At 58.0% G+C, this 21,560-nt stretch overlaps 1 protein-coding gene across 9 annotated transcripts in view; it reads right to left on the bottom strand.

Moving 5' to 3' along the window:
• Positions 1 to 1,196: 1,196 nt before the first annotated feature.
• Positions 1,197 to 21,560, bottom strand: part of LOC144935909 (receptor-type tyrosine-protein phosphatase kappa-like) — a 151,094-nt gene continuing 130,730 nt past the window's right edge. For all 9 annotated transcript variants that reach the window (XM_078862774.1, XM_078862776.1, XM_078862780.1 and 6 more), the window contains 12 exons: positions 19,447 to 19,483; positions 18,486 to 18,583; positions 13,889 to 14,005; positions 13,338 to 13,492; positions 11,260 to 11,395; positions 9,613 to 9,762; positions 8,385 to 8,558; positions 7,978 to 8,109; positions 7,719 to 7,844; positions 7,143 to 7,303; positions 4,833 to 4,968; positions 1,197 to 4,611 (listed from right to left, as the gene is read on the bottom strand). In XM_078862774.1, the coding sequence (XP_078718900.1) occupies positions 4,558 to 4,611; positions 4,833 to 4,968; positions 7,143 to 7,303; positions 7,719 to 7,844; positions 7,978 to 8,109; positions 8,385 to 8,558; positions 9,613 to 9,762; positions 11,260 to 11,395; positions 13,338 to 13,492; positions 13,889 to 14,005; positions 18,486 to 18,583; positions 19,447 to 19,483 (1,476 nt within the window). In that variant the 3' untranslated portion in view covers positions 1,197 to 4,557. The remainder of the gene's footprint in view (positions 4,612 to 4,832; positions 4,969 to 7,142; positions 7,304 to 7,718; positions 7,845 to 7,977; positions 8,110 to 8,384; positions 8,559 to 9,612; positions 9,763 to 11,259; positions 11,396 to 13,337; positions 13,493 to 13,888; positions 14,006 to 18,485; positions 18,584 to 19,446; positions 19,484 to 21,560) is intronic.

The following is a 21,560-nucleotide window of genomic DNA, read 5'->3' as shown; positions in this document are numbered from 1 at the left end:
GTAACGCGGAGAGGTCGTGATTTTGGACAATAAAAGCCAAGAACGTGCTTATCTGGTGGACTCCCCTGTGTATTATTATTATTATCATCAGCCAGTATCTTTCCACTGCTGGATGAAGGCCGCCTCCCCACGCCGTCGCCACCCCCCCCCCCCCCCCGGGACTCGCGGCGCTCCAATCCACTCTGCTGCTCCTGGCGCCACGGTGGCCAGGAGATGTTGACTACCTCGCCTGGTGTGCAGGAGGTCGTGGGTTCGATCCCGACCCTGACGCCTGCTGTGTATTTGGAGTTTGCGTCTCTCTTTCTCGTCATCATTACGGTGACTAGGAGATGTTAACTACCTCGCCTGGTGTGCAGGTCGTGGGTTCGATCCCGACCCTGACGCCTGCTGCTGTAGATTTGGAGTTTGCGTTTCTCTCCTTGGTCTCGTGGATTCTTGTCCGGGTCCTTCGGGTTTCCTTCCACATTTAGAAACACGCGTTGTGAGTGTTTGGCGACTGCTATACATTTCCACGTGATAAGCCACTTCCTTGAGCGACCATTTGTGGCCAGATCGCTTCTGAAACAGAGCGCCAGAGTGGGCCTTACCCGGTAAAATAAAATAGTTTATAGTTTTGATCTTGCTGATCCGCCATCGTCGTGGTGACGCGATCGAGCGGCAGGCGAGTTCACTGCTCGCTGCAGAGGCTCGCGGTTCGAATTCTGCGGCCGCCCCGATCAATACCGCGGGCGTGCGCATTCACCGTGACGATACTCCGCGCCGCTTGCTTCCCAGCGGACGTTAAAGATCCCGTGGCGTCTATTGCGAGAGGAAGCCACTGTGCGCCGACGTCACTTATCAAGATTCGTAAAATAAAAAACTAAAATTACCGAAAATTACTCGATTGGGATTTACACAGTGATCAACCCCCTGCCTCCCCCATTACAAACACTTGGCAGGAGAGCCTCCTGCAAAAGAGTCATGAGGCTCAGTGAGGCCTTCCGTGCCCAGCTCCAGTCTTGATGTTTACACATCGCACCCATTTGAGGCTGCACCAACGTAGAGGAGACCCAGGACCGGTACAGATAACATAATCGTCAATGGTGTTGGTGGCCGTGAGCGGGAATCGAACTCGGGTCGCCGGGTTCGTAGCGCAGCGTAGCGCTAATCACCGAGCCACAAGACACACGCACCCTCACACACTCCGCACCAGGAGCCAGGGTCCGCGCCTTTAATGGAGCTGCTGACTCGACAACTCTCTCGCCCGCCAAAGCCGCGGCCGAGGTGAACCCGGCGGAACGCGCGCGACACAAACCGCGAACAGAGACGTGGCGCGAAACGTGGTCGTCTCTCCCGTGCCGCACTGGGAGCTCTCCCTGCGTGTCTCTCTCTCCACAAGACACCTCGCTTTGGTCAGACTGCCCCTGCTGCTGCCCTCTTCACATCTCCCTCCTCCTCCCACCTCATCCGTTACTCGGGCAGCCTCGCCCCTTGGCCCGCATCACGAGTCGACCATGACGCCAGACGATTTTCAACCAGGGGACAAAATTCCGATTTGCAAAAAAAGCTTTGGAACACCGTAATCATCATCATCACGATCTCCATCAACATGATCACCATCATCATCATGATCATTATTACCGTGGTAATTATCACCGTCGCGGTCATCACCATCCTCATGATCATTACCATCACCATCGTCACCGTCTTCATCATCATCCATGACCGTGATATCACGATCATCAATGTCATCGGCCAGCTGTGAATAATCATCGAGGATTGTCTGCGCGTCGCGTGCAGTGACCACGTGTGGCCACGTGGCGGCGCGGCAGGCCACGTGTTTGAGTCGACGAAAGGGACGTACTGTCACAGTATTGATTTCCGAAAATATATTTAACAAACGCATGTAATACATCATCAATTACCGACAAAATATTAAATAATTAATTTGATATTATGTCACTACTTGAGGACATATTAAACATGTCCACGAAATATATTGCCGGAAATCATACGGAGCAACGCAAATGCCATTCGAGGCGGACCCTTGTTGCTGATTAGGCAATGCCTGCGCTCGCGACACCGATCAACTGATTCGCATTCAATTATCGCCATCTGACCCAAAGGCTCTGTCATGAATCAAGTTGTCCGCCACAGCGTACGCGTTAAAAATCGCCTCTGTCACTCAAACACGGCGTGGTGGGGTCTTCTATTGATCAACGCGGAAAGCTGGCCTAAGCTCCGATTGGCTGAGCGCAGTGGCCAATAGAATTGAAGGGCGGGATCGATGAACGGCGGCCACGTGGTTGGCCATGGATTCGAAGGACGGAGACGAACGGAGGTGCAAGGGTTGAGAGTGGGGGAGCCGGGTGGATTTGAATGCCCGGCAGCCGGGGTCTTAGCCGCGCTAACTCTGCCGTGGCTCGGCACTGTGAAGCTGGGAGTAACGCGGAACCAGAGGTGCACTGCTCTTGGCGCTCCGGCTCGTGGCACGTAGCTAGAATCCTGCTCCTCTTTCCCCCACAGGACGAGCAGAGGGGTCACGCCCCTGGCACCCTTCCCGTGGTGGGGGGCCGGTCACCAAATGTAAAGTCGAATTTTTGGAGAGCAGCACACGCTTGTGGCAAGTATAAACAAGGTGTCCGCCTGCTGTGCATCCAGACCCTGCAACGCGATAGGAGTCAAAGATAAAAGTGCAGCCTCTGCAATTCCTTGGGTTGGGGGGCATTGCCAGCACCTATCCGTGCTGGTGGTGGCCTTGGTGCCGCGTTAGTGCTGGTGCTGATGATGGCGACAATGATGGTGCGGAATCTGCTGATGGCGGTGATATTTTTTTGGTCCTGGTGATGGTGCTGCTATTACAGGTGATGTTGGTGCTCATGGTGCTGTTGATGGTGCTGCTTCTGCTGTCATATTTACAATGGTATTGATGCTGCTGGTGATGCTGGTGGCTCTATTGGCAGCGGTTCATTGTGGCTCTACTGCTGCTGATGTCGTCGGTGTGGGGCTGTGCACTGCTGCCCGGGTCTCTCTCCTGGTTCCCACACCCCACGTGAGGCTGGCTCAGAGCGGCACGGTCCCCCAGCTGTGGCAATTACACCCCGCACACCAATTACACTCAAATGCACCACACACTCGAAAACTGGTGGGGTGGTGGGGGGCGTGGGGGGAGTGTCTCAGTTATCCCTTTTCCATTGGAACATCCGAGCTGAGCCGGGACCAAACCGTGATGCGCTGGCCTCGCAATAAGTCATGTAAATGTGGCTCGGGGCCAAGCAGGGGCGGGTTAATGATGCGTTCGTTGCGTGCGACGTGCATCTCCACTCGTTAACTGCGCATGACGTCAGTGGCGCGGTACTGTTTCGGTGGTGGAAAAAGGACCCTGGCGCCAGCAGAACCGTGCCGGGCTGGCTCGGCGCAGCTTGGTTGTGCAGTGGAAAAAAAGACATCGGAGGTGACGTGACGGCCGTGAATTCCGGGTGCTCGCGTGGACGAATCTTGCGACAGTGAAACAGAAATAAATCCGCGGTGGTGGAGACAGGTCGAGACACAAACACAAGCGTGCGGAGAGGCGTGCATACACTCGCCCGCACGCGCACGTAAACACGTTGGGAGAGATTCTGTACAAAAATAAAAAAATAAAATAAAACCACCGTCGTGTCCGCAACACGACGGTGTCTTCGCTTCATCTCGGGAACGGCGACGATGCGGGGGCCCGGCTCACCGAGCGTTTACCAATTGTCGGCGTTTTGATTTTCTTGTTAAAAAGCTCGTTTTGTGAATAACATTTTGCACAATAAGCACGACGAGGCGCCACAACCAGTATAAAAAAAGCGAAATGTCAAGAGCCCGACGAAACGCGTTATTTTCTGCGTGTGAATCCGCTCCGTAAATCCACAAAACTTCGGGTGAAATATAATTACACAACTCCCCCTCCGCTAATTGGGGCCTTCGTGAGCGGCACGGCGCACAGCTGCCTTGGAAACGGGGACGCGTAACTAGACCCCCGACGCGAGGATTCGTAACAAAACGACGTAAACGCTCAACTACAAAAATAGCGCGCACTCGCGCGCCGGCGAGACGGCGAGATGGAGCATGCAGTGCGCGGGGCCGCGGGTGGCAACAGCTGTCAGGCCACAGCGCTGCAACGACGGTGGCCCGCCCGCCCAAATAACAAACCGCTCGCCCGTCAGCTCACCAGCTGTAGCTCGCGAGCTCGCCAGCTGTAGCTCGTAAGCTCGCCAGGTCACTTGTAAGTCCGCCAGGTCGCTCGCCTGGTTGCCCTCCGGCCCAGGGGTTCGCTACGACGCTCCGGCGAGTTCACCAATCCCGGCGTTGGCTCACGCCCGATCCTCTGTGAGCTCGCCGGCTCATCCATCTGCCCCCCCCCCCCCCCGATTGCCTATCGAGCTCACCGGCTCGTCCGTGAGCTCACCGGCTCGCACGCTCACGCGTTGGTGAGCTCACTGTTGCCCCCGCAGTGCGCGTGTAAGCGTGCAGGGTGGGGCCGCCCGCCAAGGAATGTCCACCACGGGTTGAGCCGGGGTCAGGACCTCTGCGAGCTGGGGTAGCCGGAGTCTATCCAGACTCCAGGTACTCGAGGGCGATGTCGTAGCAGAACTGGTACTGACTCTGCGGGGTATGGAGGGTGGGGGAGGGCAACAGGGAGCACGCAGACGCGGTGGCGTCGATGCACGTTACTCACTCCATTAACACCCACGCGCGTGTGTCCGTGAGCGTGCGAGTGAATTAGTAAGCCGGTGATGGCGGACGAGCGGCTAGATGAATAAGTGAATAGGTGGGTGGACGGGCAGCCGAGTGAGAGGATGAACCGGGGTGGCGTGCGGCCTCACCAGCGAGTCGACCATGTTGGCCTTGTTGTTGCGCAGGGCCTTGACCACGCAGAACACGTCCACCGCGTTCTGTCTTCGGATCATCTCGCACACGTTGGTAGCGGCGCAGAAGAGGCCGGTCCGCCCCGAGCCGTTACTATGCCGCGGCCACACACACACCGTACCATCGCGTGCACACACACAGCAACCATGGCACGCACGCACACCGCACCATCGCGTGCACACACACAGTAACCATCGCACACACGCACACCGCACCATCGCGTGCACACACACAGCAACCATGGCACGCATACACACCGCACCATCACGTGCACACACACAGCAACCATGGCACGCACACACACCGCACCATCACGTGCACACACACAGCAACCATGACACGCACGCACGCACACCGCACCATCGCGTGCACACACACAGTAACCATCGCACACACGCACACCGCACCATCGCGTGCCCACACAGCAACCATGGCACGCACGCACACCGCACCATCGCGTGCCCACACACAACAACCATGGCACGCACGCACACCGCATAAAAGCGGGGTTGTTAAAGCGGCGACTGGGCAGAGAGCTCGGCACTCGCTGGACACGGAGCGGCTTCCATTCAGAGTGCCCGCTGTGGAGGTGTTTGGGAGTCAAATCGCTCCAAACGCGTGGATAGAGATCAGAGCACCAGCGGGGATGACCTCCAATAAAAAAATGGAGGACAGAAACGATGCACGTGTAATCTGTGCACAGAGGAAGCTACATTTACTGATTTACCGATTTAGCCGGGAGAATTGTAGGATTAGGGAAGTCCTGCTGCTGCTACGTTGGGTGTTTATGTTTAATGACGAGCGTTCTGTATTCGTGTGGGAGGAAACCGAAGCACCCGGAGAAAACCCACCGCTTGTGCGAGGGGGCAACGCTCTATCCCCGTACTGACAGAAGCTATACCGCCATCTCCTGGAGTTTCACAACAACATCTTCATCATCTGTGTTGTACGAGCCACACACGGAGGCAGAAGGAACGAAACGTCATCTGCTCCCTGTCATCATCATCATCTTCTTTATTTTCATCATCCCCCTCTCTTCATCCTCCTGCTGCTGCTTATCATCCTCATTCCGAGCTCTGCTCCCATCTGTTAAACCCTCTCTCACCTCGCTAACATTTACTCCGGTATAACGCTATAAGTGGCGGCGTGACTTATGTGCATACCTGTCAATCCATACAGTGTACCTGTATTCTTGTACAGGGAAATTTTGTCCATTTGTTTGTGTTTATCCCTTGTCTTGGGACTTTGTAAGATGAACGTTGAGATTTATAAGGGCACGGGGTGACCAATACGGTCTGAATTGGTCTGTAATAAGGTAGGGCACTGATAAGGGGTTGACAGGTATGGATGTGGCGGAAAATATTTGAATATATTATTGAAAAACATTTAAATAATTTTCTCTCTCCCAAGTGAAATCGCCACGCACCGCTGCTGCTCCTGAGAGTCCAATGAAAGCCGGAACTCGTGGTGATTATCCCTGCGGGTTTAATAACCGCGACGCCAGATTATTTACGTTTATTGCCTCCGCTGCTCCGCATTACGCCCCCGTCTCAAAACATTAAAAACCAAAGCCACAGCTACAAAACTACAGCCGCCGCCGCCGCCACCGCCACCGCAGCCAACACCGCCATCACCGCCGCCACCACCACCACGACCACGGCTGCCATCACCATCACCACAGCCACCACCGCCGCCATCAGCATCACTACCATCACCACCACCACAACCATAACCGCTATTACCATCACCACCACCGCCACCATCACCACCACCACCGCCGCCACCCATCACCACCACCACCATCCGTCCAATCACAACCACGATCACCACCATCACCACCACCATGACCATCGTCACCACCACCATCAATGGCTCCGTAACGAATAGCGATGGCCGCTAACCCCGCCACTGAGCGGCACGCCCGCGGAGTTTCTAACAGCCCGCTCCGTCCGCCATCGCCAGCAGCGATCCTCCACTCTGCCTGCCTCTCTCCGCACCCCGCGACCTCCTCGTCGTCAGCCACGATCTATCTGCTGCTGGATGAGGGCCTCCCAAAGCCACCGCCATCTCACACGGCCTCGCAACAAAACAATACCCGGTACACCATGCACACGGTGTACGTGGTGTACGTGGTGGACATGGTCTCCACAGTGTACATGGTTTACACAGCATATGCGCATGGGTACGTGCGTGTACGTGCGTGAACGTGCGTGCGCGTGCATGCTTGTGAACGTGTGCGTGCGTGCTTGTGTGTGTGCGGCACCCACAGGCAGTGTGCCAGGACGCGCCCCTCGGCACCGTACTCCTGCTGCCACTTCTCCACCTGCGCCGCCAGGTGCAGGAAGGAGCGGCGCGAGGCCGGCACGTCCTTGCGCAGCGCCCAGCCCGCGTACTGGAAGTGCTGCACCGTGCGGTACCCATCCTGCGGCTAACAAACAACGCAGAGTCAACGATCCGCCGCGGAGCCGCCTTCGACAGACCGACGGGGCAAGCGTCGTTAGCGAGCGGCGCCCGCTAAGGCCGGCGCGGCCCCGCGAGGGGGCGGGTGGCCGGCAACGCGCCGGGCCGCCTTTGTCTTCCCCGGTGTTCTAACACCACCCCGGGTACTCATTCGAGGCCCGAGACCGGTAAAGATATGTGGCCGCGAGTGGGAATCGAACTCGGGCCGACAGGTTCGCAGCACAGCGCGATAACCGCTGCGCCGCCGTTCCCCACGGAGTACGCACGGAGGTGCGGCCATCGACTCCCCAACCCCTGCGCACGCGGCTGCACGCGGCGGCGCGAGGAATGGAATGCCCCCCTCCCCCTGCTCCCCCACCCCTGCTCCCCCCCCCCGCCCTCACCCGCGTCACGTTGCAGATGCGGAAGGTGCGGTTGGTGATGTCGCCGTCGAGGAAGCAGCCGGCGAACTCCACCTGGATGGGGCCGTGGCGCAGGAGGCCCTCCTCCGGCCAGTACTGGGGGCACAGCTGTGGGCAAGCGCAGCGACGCCTCGTCATCGTGACGCTGTGTGGTAGGGCGTCCGCGTACGCTCGTGTCCCCCCGTGTCCCCGTGTGTGCGTGTCCGCGTGTCCGCGTGTCCATGTGTCCGCGCGTGCTCACCTGCGTGGGGTCGAGCTCGTTGAGCATGACGATGGCCGTGCAATGGTAGTCAAAGACGAGACGCCAGAAATCCTTGACGGAGTTGGGCAGCGGGTGCTGGGTCGCGATGAATGCCGACGGCTGGGAGTAGCTCTGCGGTGCGAGACACGGACACGCGGAGACGCGACTTCATCTCTTCGTGCCCAGACTGACACGACACCGAGCATTCGGGACACCGCACAGACGAGACGCCGGACAGGAAACGAGACAACGGGAAGCGGGACGCGTGGAATACGAGACGGCGAATAGGAGAGCAGAGGCCGCGGCGCGATCGCGCTCCGCGGGTGCGGCGGCCGGCAGGGCGGTCGGCTCGTGCGCCGGTGCGGCGACGCGGGTGCGCAGCGGGCCGCGGGGGGGGGGGCCCTCACGTCGAGCAGGGCGGCGTTCACGTAGTTGCTGCTGTCCCCGTCCATGGCGATGAGGAACGGCAGGCACCGGTCGGGCGGCAGGAAGTCGCGGAAGCGGTTCTTGTCGTGGTTGCGCGGCAGCAGCGCGATGCTGCAGTCCTCGGCGCGCAGCGGCGGCGTCACCATGTGCAGCGTCTGCGAGCGAGTGAGCGAGCCGCGGCACGGGTCAGCCAAGGTGGCACCGGGAGCTCGGATTCGTCCGGAAATTGGATTGAGGTCCGGAATTTTGGAATTCATAAGTTCCGGGAAACGTGACCAAGTGACGTCACTTCTGTTATCAAGCCATGCGCGTACACATTCTCTAACACACACACACATACAAAGACCCCCCATATAGTCTTAACGTACTCTTTTGGCAAGTGCTATTAGCGAGCACCTATGAAGGTCTGCACGGCACCTTTTCACCCCAGTGGCGATGTTTACACACCGCAGCAGGTACTCATTTGAGGCTGAGTCGACCTAGGGGAGCCCCAGGACCGGTTCAGATAATCGTCACTGGTGTTGGCCATGAGCGGGAATCGAACTCGGGTCGCTGGGTTTATAGAGCAATGTGCAACCACTACACTACCGCTCTCCACTCGAACGCACGCACACATACACCAACACACCCACAGATATACACTGAAACACAAACACTGACACACAAACCAGTGGCCCTGAGGACAAAGTAGCCGTGTCTAAAAGCAATTCATTTTGGAATTCACGCAATTAATTTTAGACTTTCGACCGGAATGTTTATTACTGCACATTTTTTCACGTCGCTAATGGACCTATTTATTAAGCCAACGGGCGCATTCACACATTTATTATTTATATGGGGACAGACAGCCACATGTCGTGCTAATCGCGGCCGTCTCAATGGAATCTGAAGGCCGTGGACACCTCCGCAGGTCGACAGACAACGCACGGTCGTCAAGGCGCCCGACACGAGACACACGTCCAGAACGACGCACGTCCTGGGCTCAACCACCTCTCTCCAGCGGAGGAGGAGCAGCCACCGCCACTCTCCGTGGCCGCCACCGTCCCCCCTCTCTCTGCTCGCGTCGCCCAAAACCGCCGAGTCTCGACGCGAGTCAACCTCGACCGGGCCGTGACCGTCGACTAGGCCGAGAACTCGGATAGGAACCCAGGCAGGCGGCCGTGGTGGCGGTTGCCCCGAGACTCCGAGCGGCCGGCCGCCTCCTCTCACCTGGAACTCGTCCTTGACGTGGTTGGAGCTGCTCTGCGGCTCCAGGCGCAGGAGGTCGCAGTATGCCGCGCGGAAGTCGGGCGCGGGGATGGCTGTGTCGCCGCAGAGGCACGCCTCCAGCATGGCGTCGTGGATGAACACGTACTGCTCCTGCCGCCGGAGAGCACACGCGCGAGGACACCGACGGCGTCAGCGAGCGCCTATCGAGGGCGGCGCGCGGGAGGAGGAGCCGCCGCTGTGCGCCCGGGACTGGCTCGGATGCTAGCACGGATGTTGGCCGTGAGCAGGAGTCTAACCCAGGTTGTTACGTTTATAGGCGGTGCACAAGCCCCTGCCTACACCGCTGCTACCACAGACACACAGACGAAGATCCCACAGACTGTTGGAGCAAGTGCTGTTAGCGAGCGCCTATGAAGGCTGGAACGGGCAGCCCGGCCGCCTTGGTATCCCGAATGGCGATATTACACACTGCACCAGGCACTCATTTGAGGCGGAGTCGACCTAGGGGAGGCCCAGGACCAGTTCAGATAATCGTCACTGCTGTTGGCCGTGAGCGGGAATCGAACTCGGGTCGCCGGGTTTGTAGCGCAGCGCGCGAACCGCTATTCTAGCTCCCCACACATCTTCACACACACAAACACACAGACACACACGAACACACACACACACATGCTCACACCAACACACACATAACATTTATTCCAAGCATGCAGTCTGTCCCGTAACGCATATCTATTCTAATTCAAGTAAAAGGATGATTGAAAAGACACACACGGACACGCGCACACATAATTACAGCAGCAGCAGCAGAACTCCACCACATTCCAGTTAAAAAAGACAGCGGCCCGACAAGGAAATTCTTTATGTGAATCAAATGGAAGTAAACACATTCCACGGTGATCGGGGTGCCCAGGTGCTGATGGCGAGGTGGGGGGGGGGGATTGGTGGGGTGGGGGTGGTGGAGGACGGGGCGGAGGGAGGGGACGGTCGAGCGAGTGATTTAACCCCTCTGCATCCGACTCCGCTCCGAGTGCCGAGCGACTCTGGAGCCTGGCCGGGCCGTGAGCGCTGAGCCGCCGTGAACCCCCCGGGCTCCACCGAGCCGCCGTGCGGTAGACTCGGGCCGACGCCGTCATGAACGCACGGCGGCGCAGTCCCCGCCCGGCCCAACGTTTCCTCTGGCATGGCGCTGGGGGCCCCGGCGAGAGAGAGCTCTCGTGGACAGCCAGGGACGAGGGGCGTCTGCGTGCTAATTGGCGGCGACGAGGTTAATAAGACGCTTGCCGGCGATTAGCGCGCCGGGGCCGGTGGTAATTACTCAGCGGGGCCGAGGGGTCGGAGGGCAGCCCTCCGCTCCGCTCCCTCGCAGCCCATTAGCCTAACGAGCTGGAAAATTGGCTCTGTGGCAGAGAACGGCGTTTGCCGACTGGTAGGAAAGGAAGACGTGCAACTGTGCAGTGGCTCGTCCCCGCCGCCTGCTGGCGGACGGACCTCTACTTGAGGGAACCCACGGAGCCCCTCCACACCGTGGAGGTCGGAGAGTGCGTGGAGGCGAGTAAAGGGAGATGAGAGGGGAGAGCTAGGAGAGCGCGTGGAGGATCTCGAGGGAGCCACGTGTCTCCTGTGTGTCGTGCGCTCGCCGCTTGCCTCGGTCTGCACCGTGTTGACGCGGCGCGAGCGCAGCTCCTGCACGCAGTTGTAGATGTCCACGACGCCCTCCTTCTCCGCCATGTCCAGCGTGATGTCGATCACCATGAAGCAGCCCGTACGGCCTGCTCCCGCGCTACGCACGCACAGACGCACGAATACACGACGGCAGACTGTTGGGGAAAGTGCCACGATAGCGAGGGGTGGTGTGGCCGCCACCACACCCGGCCGCCTTTGTCTCCCCTGATGTCTTTACACGCTCGAGGTGGCTCAGGACCGGTTCAGGTGCCGCTCGACGGTGACGCGAGTCGTGGCCGGGAATTGAACTCGTCTCGCCGGGTTGGTAACGCGCTGCGCGGACGGGCACACACACGCATACACAAGTACAGATGCACAAGCACACACTAGGGCACTAGCGCACAGGCAAACGCGCACACACACACGCACGTCATTCACACACAATGTGCCGATTTCATCTCGGATGAAATCGGCACATTATCTTCCTATTATATGCGCTGATTGTGATTTTTAATTAAACAAAATTTCAAACACATGCACACACAGGCGCAAACGGACACACATAAACTCGTACGCAATTGGTCCGAGCACCTATTAAGGCCAAGTGTGTGTGGAGGGGGTGATGTGGCCAGCACCACGCCTGGCTGTCTTTTATTCCCGGTGCTGATATTTACACACCACAACACGTACTCATTTGAGGCCAATTTGACCTAGGGGAGGCCCAAGACCAGCACACAAGCACGCGCCGACGGGCACATGTGTACTGCGCACGCACACACACACGTGTACTGCGCACGCACGCACACACACACACACGTGTACTGCGCACACACACACACACACACGTGTACTGCGCACGCACACACACACGTGTACTGCGCACACACACACACACACACACGTGTACTGCGCACACACACACACACGTGTACTGCGCACGCACACACGTGTGCCGCGAGTGCGTTACTCAGGCAAGGGGTCCCCTGGAGGAGGGTTGGGAAGTATTTGCATCTCTTTGAGAATTGCGCAGTTTGTAAATCAAATTTTGGGAAGCAATCCCTTTAAGGGCTCTTCACGGTGTAATTTGCATCGCTAATTGGCTGGGAGCCCAGCGGGGCGGGAGATCGGCAATGTCGGGGAAGGTCGTGACGGAGCATCGCCCCGCACCGCCACCACCACCGCCGCTACCGCTACTGCCGCCACCACCGCCGCCACCGCCAGCACGTGCAACGTGCAAGGCATGGATCACGACGGCTCTCATGTCGCTCGCCACTGACGTTAGCCGTGACCAGGAAGAGAACACGTGGGTTTCGTGTGAGAGGTGGTTCTCGGTGTGTGCGTGCTGTTGGGGATGCGTGACCACGGCGATCATTGGTGGGGATTGTCCAAACCGATCCTGGGCTTCCCACCCCGAGGGTGACTTGGCCTTAAATGAATGCCGAGTGTGTGCCACGTCATGTAAAACATTGGCAAGGGGGAGATGAAGGTGGCCGGTCGTGGTGCTGGCCACACCGGCCCAATTAGGTGCCGTGCTGTCCTACGTGGGTGCTCACTAACAGCACTTCCCTTCACAGACTATGCAGGCTACACGGGGCATCTTTGTCTTTGTGTACACGCGTGTGTGGCTCATTGCGCGGTGCTCTAACCCTTATGGGCGCCACGGTGGCGAGATGTTAACTACATCACCAGGTATGCAGGAGGTCGTTGTTTCGATCCCGACTCTGACTGCTATGTATTTGGAGATTGCGATTTTCCCCCCGGGTCCTCAGGTTTTTTCCCTCCACATTAGAATCAATGTGCATTCAGAGTATTTGGCCTCATAAACTTCCAAGTGACGATAAGCCACTTCGTCGAGCTATGATGTGTGATAGCCAGGTTGCTAAACGGCTCAGCGTGGGCCTTACCTGGTGAAAAAAATATAGTAAAAAAGAAAGTGTAACACTGCCGTCCCCCCACACACAGCAGAAACAGAGACGGCACCCACAACGTGCAGCCTTCAACGGACTGCAGGGGCGAGCGATGTGGTGAGGCCAGCCCCCCCCGCTCTCCCCCCTCCTCACCTGCAGTGCACGACGCAGGGCCCCGCGTCGGGCGGGTTGAGCGCCTTGACGCGGCGTACGAACGCGAGCAGCCCCGTGGCATGGTATGGCACGCCGTGGTCCGGCCAGCTCGTGAAGTGGAAGTGGCGGACCTCGCGCACCTCGGGGCAGCCCGCCTGCTCCGCACGCACGCACGCACGCACACACACACGCACGCACGCACACACACACGAACACACGCACGCACACACGCACGCACACACGCACGCACACACACGCACACACGCACACACGCACGCACACACGCATGCACGAACGCACGCACGCACACACGCACGCACGCACGCAGTATCGTCAGTCATGATGATCCACTGCTGCATGTCCATAATTGTCCGTGCGTCCGTGTGTAACTGTACATTCCGTGTGTCTGCGTGTAACTGCCGGTGTGTCTGTGTGTAACTGCTCGTGGGTCTGTGTGTAACTGTCCGTGGGTCTGTGTGTAACTGTCCGTGTGTCTGTGTGTAACTGTCGGTGTGTCTGCGTGTAACTGTCCACGTGTCCGTGAGCCTCACCCGCTCGATGCTGAACGTGCGGATGATGTACTCGGCGAGCATCTCGGTGGCCACGAGCGTCACCTTGACGTCATTGTAAACCTCGCACTCGTCCGCCCAGTACTTGCAGCACTTCACCTGCCAGTAGAACACGCGTGCACGAACGAACGCATATACACGGACACGTGCATGTACACAAAGACAGAGATCCCCTGTTTAGCCTTAACAGACTGTCGGGGCAAGTGTTGTTAGCGAGTGGCACCTATGAAGGCCGGCACGGCACATCCCTTTTTCTCCAGAGCGGTGATGTTTACACACTGCACAAGGTACTCACGTTGAGGCTAAGTCGACCTAGGGGAGGCACATGACCGGTTCAGGTAATCGTCACCGGTGTTGGCCGTGAGCGGAAATCGAACTCGGGTAGCCAAGTTCGTAGTGCAGCACGCTAACCGCTGCACTACTGCTCCCAATAGAGTACACACATGCACACACAAAAGGACACACGCGCACACACACGCGCACACACACGCGCACACACACGCGCACACACATGCACGAAGACACGGACATGGAATGTTATTCTCGGCCTTATTCCACAGCTCTCTAATTCCCGTGAAAGGATGGCTGAAACGACACTGACTCACACAAGCACGCTAGCAATTTACCACATTTGAGCAAATGAGCACACAAACATACACGGCAATCAGCCGCTCGCCCACATGCATCTCCATTCCACACTTCAGAAAATGAGATTGGAAAATTTGAAAATCTCTGTTACTGCACCTGAGGCATACCGGTTCAAATCCCGGCTGAGGGTTGACATTTGACAACTTATTCATCGTCCCTATCATCCTCATCCTCCACCGAGGGGAGATAAAACGAGCACCACTTTGTGGTACTCAATGCTTGCTCTTCCATCCTGCACTTGTCACAAGAATCTGGAATTTCCACTGCTGCCGATGGAGATGAGCACCGCCCCACATTAATTTGAGCGCCGAGACTTGATCAACCCTCAGGGCGGTTCAGAGGTCGGAGCGCCGAGCGGCCCTGCCGAGAGTCTGGGTTCGAATCCGGGTATCAAGCCGCCCAACTGCAGCGACCCAACCGAGTTCCCAAGAGGAGTGAGCCGAGGGTGCCAGCCCCATCACCAATGAGGCCAAACAAACCTTGTCGCTCTGGCCGAGCAGCTGGAAGGAAAGTGCTGCCCCTCTACTGTGTGCGAACCAGAAGGCCGTGGGGCCGATCAGGCTGCATGCGGAGGAATGGAGTTGAAAAGGAGGCGAATTGTCTGTTTTACTACGCAGACCACACATCACTCGGACAAAGGGATCTCAGAGGTGGCTCTGTGACATCCGCTTCCACGTGTCCGACACGGAGAGTTGCACTGCTCTGTAAAAATGTTCACTGTGGATTCATTATCTGGTGACTCGAGCCCAGGAGAACTGTTGAGACGCATTATTATGATGACCGTTCTCTTCGTACAAAGTACACGTAAGGACAAATAAACCCTCGTGGGAGCCGGGGGGACGGGGGCAGCGCGACCGGTTGTGTAAATGCCAACTTTAGTCAGGAGGTTAACACCGCCTCCAGTGTGAAGCGAGTCGGCGTTTACCGACTGCCGTACGCGAGATCCGCGGGCCGAGACGGCCAAACTGAGGGCGGTCAACGCGGGGCTCTCCTCCGCTCTGTGGCGCACAGACCCAGCGAGACGGAGCCAGCGAGACGGAGCTCTCTGGCTCGCTCGGTTAGCTGCCGGGGCTCACCGCCGGAGTGAGCGAGTGCCCATTGAAGCCGGTAATGGGGTGAACGTGACCGGTGCACACCACCCCCACCCTGCTGGCCTTAATAGGTGCTCGCTAACAGCAGTGCTCATAAGGCTAAGTGGAGGATCGGTACCTTGTGGGGAGCGGTCGCGCGCTGCACTACGAACCCGGCGGCCCGAGTTCGATTCCCGCTCACGACCAACACCAATTACTTTTACCTCACAGGGTTCTGGGCCTCCTCTAGGTCGACTCAGCCTCAAATGAGTACCAGATGGTGTGCGTAATCATCGCCACTAGGGAGACAAAGGCGGCCGGGCGTGGTACTGGCCACCGACCCCTTGTGTGCTGTGCCGGCCTTCATAGGTGCTACTCGCCAACAGCACTTGCCCCAACAGTCTATGAAGGCTACACGGCGGACCTTTGTCTGCACTGCCGCACTGGAATGGGGGCTTCATTAACTTCCGTCTCAGAATGAATGAACAAATACAAATCCGCGTCGTACTGCAATTCACAAACGACGTGCGCTGTGGACCCTTTAGCGCAACGGCTGCGGGGGAGTGAGCAGCTGAGGGGAGGGGGAGCAGCGCCCCGGCCTGTTGGGCAGGGCCCTGCCCCCACCCGCAGGGCAGGGCACCCTGCCCTCTCTGCACCAACCCCCACCCCCCTCCCCCCACCGCGCTCTCTTCTCCCTCCTCCTGACGTCCACCATAGAGGCCAATCAAAAGTGACTTCGGCAGTAGTTCTGCGATGTCCTCTTCTGCGCCCCGCTGTCCGTCACCAAGTAGCGCACTGCTACGTTTTGGAGTTCCGCATTTAATAGCTGCAATAATGACGTGACCGCTAAAGTGCAACTGAAATTCTTTTTATCATAACACTTGAAAGCCCTTCGCCACTCGACTGCTGCATGAAGGACTCCCCACGCCGTGTCGGTCGTGGGGTCTGGATGGCCACACTTCCGTGCACTGCCGAGCGCTGGGACGGGGAGGGCGGCACACCACGCGCACCGCTCCTCACTCGCGTGAACATCGACCAAGACGACGGTTCGAGCGGCAAACGACGACCGCCGGACATCGCGCTCGCTGTGGGCGCCGCTCGGCGCTTGGCTCCGGTCGGAGCGAATCCGCCGCCCTTAACGAATCCGTCATGTTAGAACCAGGAGGGAGAGAAGAGGGGGAAATGAAATAAATAACCCGCGCCCCCCTCCCCCCAACAAGCGAATTACGATTCGGGAGGCGCACGGCTCTCACGCACTTTTATAAAAAATAATTTCTTTGCTCTGCCAAGCGCTCGGAAAATTACTCTCCCCGTTCCGGTGCCAATCGCAACCACGCAGGAACACGCGTGGATGCGCGCACAAGCACGTAGACGCGAGAGAGGGTGGCTGCGTGTGAGAGTGCACGGCTAAGGCTGCGCGCATGTGTGCGTACATGTATGACGAAGGGGCGGTGGCCAACGTCGCTAACAACATTCTGAATCTGTCCTGGGCCTCCCCGAGGTCGCCTCAAATGAGTACCTGGTGCCATACGCAAACATCGCCACTGGGGAGACAAAGGCGGCCGGGCGTGGTGCTGACCACCCACCCCTTCGTGTGCCGTGCCGGCCTTCATAGATAGGCGTTCGCGAACAGCACTTGCCCCAACGGCATTTTAAAGCTATATGGGGGATCTTTGTCTTGTTACACTTGCACGTACATGCTTGACTGCGTGCGCACTTGTGCGTGTGCGTGCGTGCGTACGCATGATAAAGTAAGTGCGTAAGACAACGTGCGTGTGTGTGTGGACACTTGTGAATGCTAAGCAAAGACCATTTGAGTTTGGGGGGCAGGGGTGTGAGAAGGGGGTCATATAAAGGGTTACGCTGGGGGTCACGGGTTGAGGGGGGGGGATGATATCCGATCGCCTGATCTTCTGAGTGTCGGGCGTCTGATGAAATTTCATGATTTAATGGGAAATCTTACAAGCGGGCGGAAATTATGTGTGCACGATTAGATTATTATTCATGAATAATTGACCGCAATTTGTGGGTATTTCATTACGAGTGCAAGGGCCTCGAATGAAAGGGGGAATAAAGCAAAGCTGCATTTGAGCGGAGAGACGGGGGCTCCCTTATTGCAATTAGAATAACATTCTTGGTCCATTAGAGCAAATCAGAGGCTCGACCACGGAACGGATTGTAATAATGCAGGTGGTCTGGCCCCCGTGAAGGGCGGGGCTGGTGGCCCCCCCCTCCCCATTCCCCTCCCCTTTGCCCCCTCCCTCGCAGCTCCGGCACAAAATAATTTAGCGACAAGATCGGCCAAATGAATGTCTTTCATTTCAAACAAAAACAACGCCCGGCGCCACGCCGAGATTACGAACAAATGTCGCCAAATTGTTGAGAACATGAGGCCCGGCAAGTTTAATGGACTCTCTCTTTCTCTCTCGAGGGAGAGAACATTAACCCCTCGTCGGCAGAGTTCACCGCACCAGGGGGAGCAACGTGAAAATTGGCTCGTTACTCGCAGCTGTGTTTAGTTTGTTGTCTTTCCCGGCACCTCTGATAAGCACGGTTGGCTACGTTCGATGGGAATTCCACGTTTCCTTGGCAGGAGGGGTACTGAACGGCGCAGCGTGGGCGGATGTTCTACCTGAGCAGGGCTCGTAAACCAACGATACGTCAAGTACGCGAGTGTCGGGAGGGTGACGGTGTGTACACTGGGGTGTGGGGCCGAGGAAGGTCAGAGGGCGACAAGGCGCGGAAGGTGATGGGCAGGGGAGGCGAGGTGGTGGTGCGAGGAGGTGAGGCTGAAGAGGCGACGGGGGGTGGAGAGAGGGGAGGGGCTGGCGATGTGGGCGGTGAGCAGCGCGACCGCTTACCCGCCCGACCTCCACCAGGTTGGTGAGCATCACCACCGAGGCAGAGTGCTCCTGCCAGACCATGCGCCAGAAGTCGTAGACGGTCTCCGGGAGGGGCCCTGCGTGAACGCCGTGACACAAACACGACGGCGGGGTCAAGAAGCCACCACGACGCCATCCTTCCTTCTCCGAGATCTCTCAACAGGCCACGCCGGACCTCCAGGGACCGCTCTCACGGTCTTATCGCCCCCACTGTCTGGGTCAGGGTCTCCACCTTACCTTGCATGGATACAAACACCTCCCACCGCAGACTTGACTACATAAATTATCATAATTCAGGGTCGCGATTCAATCAATTCGCGTTTGTCTCGTTTGACAATCTCGTTTGTATTGTTTGCTGTTCGGTCCGTCTCGTACGGACATTCGCATTCGCTCCGTCAGCTGGAAGGTAACGTTAGCATTACATTTGCATCATTTGTAAATAATAGATTTCTGCGTGACTGACCCTACGCGCGTGTATCAAGCTAGGAGAAACCGGCTCTGATTTACGATCCAGGTGTCGAGTCCCTAAGTGATCTGAGATGCTCTGGAATGAAAACTTAATGTTACGCAATCCCTTAAAACAACGCTCACTTCTCCAATTACAATTGCTCGCAACAAAAAAAGATATATACGTATACCATCAACACTCTCGGCGAAGACCAGCCGCTTACAATGGTCACACAAACTTCAGAGCAGACGTGGAAATAGCCAAATAGACGCGGAGAGATGAGACTAATGATGGGTTGCAGTCCAAGGAGGAAATGCGGCCGAAGGCGGTGAGAAATCCAACGTGGAGATGGAGCAACGAAATATCACGTCGCAGGATCGTCAGAAGCGAAGACCGCTTGGGGAGGCCTTCATCCAGCAGTGGATTGATCATGGCTGATGATGATGAGCGACGGCGATGGCAGGAGAATGTGTGCTCGCGCGCCCTTCTCACCTTGCGTCGCGATGTAGTGGTGAGTTCGGTGGTAGCCCTGCAGAGTGGGGCGACACGGGGAGAGGGAGCGAGACAGAGAGAGTAAGAGAGAGACACACGGCAAGAGAGACGGAGAGCGCGGAGAGACACAGGCAGAGAGAGAGAGGGAGAGCAATGGACACACACAGAGAGAGAGAGATAGGAACAGTGAGACGGACAGAGAGAGACGGAGAGCGAGGGCGACGCGGGGAAACGAGGCGTTTATAAATTGTTCGCCGGACGCTCGGCGACATCGCTTTGCCGCCACCTCGGGGCGCACGGCGAGGCGGGGGGACGGTGATTAATGCGGAGGCCCATCAGGGCGACGAAGCTAACGGGCGGCGCGGGTCGCGCGGAGCGCACGGCAACTCGACGTCCACCGGAGCCGCGTGCGGCGGTGGGGGAAGCGAGGAGGAGGCGAGGAGGAGGCGATGGCGTTCGCTCTGCCGTGCCTGTGACGCCGCGGCCGCTCCCGCAACGCGCCCAGGGCCCTGCTCCCTCCCGGAACCCTCGAAGCGATGGGAGGTGGCACAGTGTTGTACACAACGTACACCACGCATACCACGTACACCACGCACACCACGCACACAACGCGCACCGCGCACACCGCGCACACCGCGCACACCGCGCACACCGCGCACACCGCGCACACCGCGCACACCGCGCACACCGCGCACACCGCGCACACCGCGCACACCGCGCACACCGCGCACACCGCGCACACCGCGCACACCGCGCACACCGCGCACACCGCGCACACCGCGCACACCGCGCACACCGCGCACACCGCGCACACCGCGCACACCGCGCACACCGCGCACACCGCGCACACCGCGCACACCGCGCACACCGCGCACACCGCGCACACCGCGCACACCGCGCACACCACGTACACCACGTACACCACGCACACCGCGCACACCACGTACACCACGTACACCGCGTACACCGCGCACACCGCGCACACCGCGCACACCGCGCACACCACGTACACCACGCACACCACGTACACTGTGTACACTGTGTACCACCTCACCTCCCATCGCTTCGAGGGTTCCGGGAGGAAGCAGATGTTTTTGTGGCTGATATAACGATGATGAAGATGCCGCTTCAAGCGCATTCCTAATTTACATTAAATTATCGCACATCGCCTTTAATTAAAAACAGCTCGCCTAACTTACATTTCATTATTCTGTCATAAACTTGTTTCAGCTTCCGCAATTTTCGATCCTTCACTGTCGTCATGAAAAATCATTCCCCCCCCCACAGCTCTTTGCGTTTAACCCCCCACCCCCCGTACCTGAAGGGGGCTCTAACCTGGAAGTTTCAAGGCAATTGAGGCACCCCCCCCAGCCCAGCAAAAGCGTGCACCTGCGTGGGAACGCTACTCTGACGCAGTCCGCTTGTGGATTCGAACCGCGAACCTCTGCGACACGCTACAGCGAGCTGGGCCACGTCACCGACCCACGATTGTCGATCCATTGCTCGATGAAGGCCTCCAAATTCCGAATCGGTCGCGCAAGTTGTTTTAGCCATACTTCACCACGCCGGTCAGCGTGCGTGGGTCGGTGAAGGACGTGGACCCCAAGACCGGTTCAGATATCGCTCGCCGCTCATGTTAGTCTTGGACAGGAACGGAACTCAGGTCACCGGGTGAACAGTGCAGCGCGCCAACCTCTAGGCCACCGCAGCACCGAGCATCGCATCAGCACCGTGAGCGTAAGAATCGATCGTAATCCGTGAATCGGTGGAAAAACAAGGAGCATCCTGTGTTTCCACGCAGTACATGATCGACATGCGTGTGCTTGTGCTATTCGGACGTATCAATGCGCGCATGCCAACACGCAGACTGTGCCGCGCCAAGACGCAGCATGTGCGTGCACAGCAACCGGGAGGGGCAGTGGAATAAGGTGACACGAGGTGAACGTACGCACACACACACACGTGTACGCAAAACAAATAAGGGCACACACACACACATGCGGAGGAATGGACACATTTACGCATGCAAGCACGAGGGATGGGTACTTTGAGACACGCTCGCACGCACACATACACACAGGCACGCACGCGGAATCTCTCGTCTTATGGAAATG

Source organism: Lampetra fluviatilis, chromosome 14 (genome assembly GCF_964198595.1).
Source record: "Lampetra fluviatilis chromosome 14, kcLamFluv1.1, whole genome shotgun sequence".
Lineage (NCBI taxonomy): Eukaryota > Metazoa > Chordata > Hyperoartia > Petromyzontiformes > Petromyzontidae > Lampetra > Lampetra fluviatilis.
The sequence above is the reverse complement of the archived record's forward strand: the minus strand, read 5'-3'. Positions and strand labels throughout refer to the sequence as shown.